This window comes from Octopus bimaculoides, chromosome 9, assembly GCF_001194135.2.
Source record: "Octopus bimaculoides isolate UCB-OBI-ISO-001 chromosome 9, ASM119413v2, whole genome shotgun sequence".
NCBI lineage: Eukaryota > Metazoa > Mollusca > Cephalopoda > Octopoda > Octopodidae > Octopus > Octopus bimaculoides.
Window position 1 is genome coordinate 2495301 of NC_068989.1, and position 6728 is coordinate 2502028.

The following is a 6728-nucleotide window of genomic DNA, read 5'->3' on the forward strand; positions in this document are numbered from 1 at the left end:
AGAGAGAGAGAGAGAGAGAGAGAGAGAGAGAGAGAGAGAGAGAGAAAGAAGAGGGAGATTGAGAGACACAGATGTGCAAGAGATAGTTTTACAAAAGTTACATCTCCAGCATGATTTAGAGACGTTCTGCAACTTTTAATAAGCTTGAAAAACAGTAATTGTAATTATCCATTTGAAGTTTAAAGAAAATCTAATTACATATTTGCCTTAATAGGTCAATTAAATTATACTTTGCTCGCCTAATTACTACTCTATGATATGAAATGATTTGACTTCTTTGCTACTTATTAATTTATCTATTTATTTATCTTGTTTTCTACAATTTTTCTCATTGACATTTTTAAAATCCCTATCTGTAGCAAGAATCGTAGTAGAGAACATTCTTGAAAATAGTCTCAGGAATCACGTTCACACTTTGACTGATTCACCATTTGGAATAATTACACTTTACGTACACTAATAACACTGACAGAAGACGTGAGACTTTCAGTTTTCCAATCGTTTCTGTTACAAATTTGTAGCCATGATTAAAAATTTTCAGATTAACTATCAGTTAAGCATATGTATATTTGTTTTAGATTTGTTATCATAAAATGACGGTGTCTCGTACTAACAGTGAAAAATACTAATAGTTACAAAATTAAAATGGTTAATATTTAATTCTACATCATGTTTCAATCAGAAATGGAACCGATCGAAATATAACACAGATGAAAATATTGTTAGAAAGTGTTTTAATCAAAGAAATTTTAATTCTATTATTCTGTAAAATAATATTTAATTAGTTTAACTGTACACAAATGCATAAAAATAATTTTTAATTCCATTAGACATTGTAAAATACTATTAAATTTCATTCATTTTTAAAGAAGATAGAATCGGACAGAACTTATGGGATGACCTGATATGCCAAGAATATAAAGCAAAACAAATAAAATTATAAGCCAAATGAAATGGAATCGTAGAGCTCCTTAACAGATAGAAAAGTGGGGTTATTACGCGATAAATGCACTAGAATAGCCATACAAATATGCCGTACAAATATGACCTCATTACCCAGAATCATTGTCCGCCCAGAAGAAACTACAAAGTCCAATGCTCTTAAGATGGTACTGATCCTTACTGCCACTTTTATAGTGAAATCAAGCAAACAATTGAACGCCTCATCTCTGAGACTGTTCTATAGTACAGAGTGTACTTAACACCTTGATGGACTTGGGTCAATATTTTCCATGACCATGTTAAAAGAAAGTTGTGTTGAAATTGTATTTCAGCCACCTCAGCGGTAGATTATACAGACTTCATCTAATGCAGTTTTGTTTGTATCAGTCGAGGAATATTTTAGCAGAAATATGTTAGAAATAAATAACTCTTGTCATCTATGAACACACGTTATTCAGTCGAACATACATTTTCTTGACACATTACCAAATTGTTCTTGTGCGTAAATTCTATACATTAACGACAGTGAACTCCGTATTAATATGTCAGAAGACAAGATTTGCAAATAACACTTACAATAGCGGCAACAATAAATCGAATAGTAATAATAACAACAACTACAATAATAATAATAATAATAATAATAATAATAATAATAATAATAATAATAATAATAATAATAATAATGATAAAGATAAGATGTTATTTCAACATAGCACGCTAGAATCAGATTGATAAAACAGTCAGAGAAACAGCGACTTAAAGTTACAAGATTCTATGCACGCAGGCGTGTGTGTGTGTGTGTGTGTGTGTGTGTGTGTGTGTGTGTGTGTGTGTGTGTGTGTGTGTGTGTGTGTGTGTGTGTGTGTGTGTGTGTTCGCGTGGGGGCACATTCGTATGTTTGTCTGTGTTTGTATGTATGATACACAGATATAGATAGACAGAAATACATACAGACAGACAGGTAGATAGATAGATAGATAGATAGATAGATAGATAGATAGATAGATAGATAGATAGATAGATAGATAAAGTACCAAACAAATGGCTGTTGTTTATTTGATTTTACAATATAACGTAATTTCTATGATTTTGTGTGTCATTTCTCCAGGTTCACCAATCGTCTCAACCGGCGTATGGGCAACAGTAATGATATTCTACAGCGAATCCAGGTAAATGAAATAATCTTCAACTGACATTTCTCTAATAATCGTATTATGCTGAAAAGAAATCAACATGGGTTGGAAGGATAAAAAGAAACTATAAAATGTTAGAAATATATACGGTTTTTTTCTGTATTGCGCGATTGTTTGGAAACATAGGTTTGTGTGGAATGTGTTTGCAGGAGTGAGTGTCTAATTCAATGACCTTTAAGAAATGGAAGTATTCTCAAGATGCCATTACTAGATACAAAGATTTGAAGGTGGTGATGTCTAGATGTAGGCGCAGGTGTACCTGTGTGGTGAGAAGCTCGCTTCCCAATTACATGGTTCTGGGTTCGACTCCACTGCGTGCCCTCGGGTCGACTAAAGCCTCGTGAGTGGGTTTCGTACATGGAAACAGAAAGAAGCCCACGATATGAGTATCGTTGTGTCTGTGTTTATCCTCTACAACCGCTTTACAACAGGTGTTGGTGTGTTTATGTCACCGTAACTTAGCGGTTCGTCAAACCTAACCGACAGAAAGAGTACCAGGCATAAATAATAAGTATTCGGGTCAATTCGTTCGCTAGAATTCCTCAAGGCGGTGCCCCAGAATGGCCGTAGTCTAATTACTGATACAAGTAAAAGGTAAAGGCTATTTCTCAAAGACATTCACATCTGAAGTGAAGTGAAATGGTTCGTGATGCACAAGATGTTGCTTCAAAGATTGTAGTGGTTTAGCTTTAAGTCATCCATTAGCGTCGTTTCAGCCATGACCATAACATCGATTTCTATGTCAAGGAATTTCCAATTATTGGAATTTATGGAGAATAAACAGTGATATTTCCGGCACATGATGGAAAACTTGACTGTTAAATCATCGTGTAAATAGAATTACTGCAATCTGTGTAGCAACAGTTTTGTCGTGAGCTGCCGTGTTGTTGTTGTTGTTGGCTGGTCTGAGCCGAAGACTTGTTGAGCTGCTGAATTAAATGCATTTCTTGAGTTGTGTGAAGAAATAACTGACATCACTCGCGAGCAATGAACAGAAGATTTTATTGTTGCGCACAGAGTTTTAACTGTGTTGGTCTTTTACAAATAATAACAATAATTACATACTGGGAAACATACCGCTTCGATTTTACGATAAGTTTACTTATATGGCAACCTATGGCTTGCCAATTACAGCTGAGAAATAACAGTGCTATATTCGTGGCGAAGAAAATTCCTGTCTACTATCGGCCATGTATCTTAACTGGCTGGACGAGGCGAGAATGGAGACAAGGCACGAGTGTCTCAACATTCTGCAATTATCACCGAAAACCACCTTTATATAGAGCACGAAGAGAATATTCTAGAAGATGGAATCACGCGATGGCTTCCCGCTGATTTGTTACTTAATAGAGTGATCACGTGAAACTGCTGAGGTTTGATCGTGATGTCTGGCTGGCTACCTCATGATTTGGTTTTGAATCACTGCTAGTGTTATCGTTAACAGTACTAGTGACTTTGTAACATAAAGTTACCATTTCTTTCTATAAATGCAAAGAAACTTAGAATTTCACTCTACTAACTGTCATGTCTGAAAATGTTGCTGTTCAAGAAAAAATTATCGGAGTAACCAGGATGTTTCTAAATAGTCATTAGAATACGTTTCGTTTCGCTCCACGACAAGCCGTAACCACTCTCTCATTTTCACCAGACATATTGTAATTAGCTCTCTATATCTGCACATATTCTCTTCAGTTGTACATTGTCTACCCATACAAGATTATCCATTTTTATTAGGTCCTAATCAATACTACCAGGCACACAAAGTATTTGCCCAGGGATTTCATGACAATAGGGGCTCAATTTTTATGTATTTATACTTTGGATAGCCGTTAATAAATAAATACTGCAAGACCGGTGCAGCGATTTGGTCGAAGGCCTCTAATACTGCTAAGAATGTCCTGGTCCCGATTAGTTTTTCTTTATTTTCGAATATTATAGGATAATATTTGAGGGATATTAACCAGTTTTTTCTAGCATGCGAAGCGACTGAACTGTAATTCTATCAATAACTCGTAATTAGCACATGTTTTGATATAGGGATAAACTTCAAATGTTGTCTTGTTTGGTGGGATAAAGAATATTGAAATCTACTTTTCATTAGTACAGAAATATAACGAATGTGATGGCGACGAGCACGCCATTAGTTCAATAGCTTCAACTTCCTTGGTGCTGTTCACAAGAAGAATTACCGCTGGACATCAATATTGCTATCGCGTTGTTAATGCAATTAATTGAAAGCAATCAAGAAATGTTGCCCAAGGTGTGGATAAATGCAAAACCGAAACAACAGCTTGTAATAAAAATAACAAAATACAATTCAAATGAATAAAAAAAGAACAATACAAACGAGCAGCAATATTACAGTATAATGGAATCTATTTTGCATGAAACACGTGTTATACAGTTAATATATATATATATATATATATATATGTATATATATATATATATATATATACATACATACATTAGTATATGCATATACATACACATATACATACGTATATACACACACATATATATACATATGTGTGCGTGTGTGTGTTTGTGCGTGCGTGCGTGAGTGTAGTTTGCAGAGTTCACAGAAACTAATTACTAATTAATGATAAGTACATGTTGAGAACTTTTTTTTTACTTGATGTATATTTATATATACTCGCACACGTACATATATCTATACAAACATATTCATACACACACACACAGCCACACACACATATATAAATACACACACATATATATATATATATGAGTGTGTGTGTCTGTGTGTGTTTTTTGTTAGTTTATTTGTTACTGTATGCACTATCAATCAATAAGTAAACAAAAATATTGCAATATTGATTTCTGACATATCGAAACGGCTCTTCATGTCTATTTATAGAAAATGGCAAACGTAGTTAAAAAGATTCTCAACAGACCTTCAGAAACGTGTTCAACTGATTCGGAACGGTGAAATAACAACATATTGAGAGTAATACAAGCACGCATACATACATACATACATACACACGCATACACGCATACGCACACACATATAGAAGTGTGTGTCTGTGTAAGTTTGTATGTATATACGTACACAATGCATGTGCGTTCGTACGTGTGTATGTATGTGAATATGTTCATAAGTGTAGTTTTGTATTATAAATGATGGACGATGCTCCAATGATGTCTGCAATTGTGCTATCTGTAGGCAGGCGCTCTTAGTACAATGTGGTTGCTCTTAGATTTGAAGTGGAAATGTCAATAGGTGGGTGTGGAAAAAGTTTAGGGATCTTATTTTGAGTGGAAAATGTTGACAATGTGTTTATCTCTGAGCTTCGTAAAATAAAATGTCACAATGGGGGAAGGTTGAGGAGGAGAGATCACAGCTCCTGCCAATCTAGGTTCAAGTTGTACGCAGGTAGTCATATCAGAGGAGTATAAGTTGTTGAAATATGAATGAAAGCCCGTGGTCTAGTGGTTAGGCATGTTGCACTCATGATCTTGAGATTGTGGTTTCGATTTCTTGACTGGCTGCGTGTTGTGTTCTTGAGAAAAACACTTCATTTTACGTCGCTCTGTCTGCGATGGAGTAAGCTTGTGATGAAGAGAACTGTTGGCCTACTCGCCAAGCCAGCGGGGTGGCATCATTCGGAATCTAGAAAAAGCGATTCGAAGAGCATTGTTACCAGCGATGTGTAACAATATTCTTAGTCTGGTTGATCCTGTGTTTAGGGGATAATTTGATGAAATAGAAGAAAAAGGAAATACAGGAAACAGTGAAACATACAGAAGAGTGACTTTTTGCCAGTTATATCCTCTGAATTTTATGATCACCATCATGTTTGTCTGCGAGTAAAAGGAACGCGTTCTCTTCTGAGTTAACACAACTCTAATGTCATCTAAAATGAACGTGACGAGAAAACTATCAATTGTGTGGTCACGTGAACTACATATGATTGCTGCCTATGCAACTATATTTCATTAGTAGGACACACACGCACACACAGACACAAACACAGACACACAGACACACACACACACACACACACACACACACACACACACACACACACACACACACACACACACACACACACACGCACACATATATGAGGTATGAGAGGTATTTGAGGACATATTTGTCAATTTAATGAAACAATTCTAACAAAAACAAATGCATTTTATTATGAATATGTGTGCATGTTCTGAAGAAGCTTGAGAAGTGTTTGCGTGAGAAGTGTTTGCGTGAGAAGGTGTACGTGAGAAAGGAGACAGAGAGAGTGGGGGAAAGAGAAATTCAGAGTGAAAAAGAGGTGGTATGAAAAGTTGAAGGAAAAGGAGAGCGGTTAAAGAGAAACACTAGGGGAAACGATAGCAGATATTCACGCTGTAAACTGGCAATATTTTTGTTTCACTCTAAAACGTCTATACTGATACGACTCTATAACTACTAAAAGTCTTTCAACGTCTCTTTTGGAAATATATAAAGTTTGAAAGTGTGTGATGGAGAGAGAAAATGGTTCGATTAGTAGGAACATATTTTTGTATGCATATAGATACTTGTACATGTGTGTGTGTGTGCATACACACATGCAGTATATGCCTATA

General features: G+C 35.4%; 1 protein-coding gene across 3 annotated transcripts in view; it reads left to right on the forward strand.

Annotated features, from left to right (window-relative positions):
* Positions 1-6728, forward strand: part of LOC106878352 (PDF receptor) — a 239648-nt gene that overhangs the window by 155299 nt on the left and 77621 nt on the right. For all 3 annotated transcript variants that reach the window (XM_052970347.1, XM_014927545.2, XM_052970348.1), the window contains exon 8: positions 2054-2114. In XM_052970347.1, coding sequence (XP_052826307.1) covers positions 2054-2114 — 61 coding nt within the window. The remainder of the gene's footprint in view (positions 1-2053; positions 2115-6728) is intronic.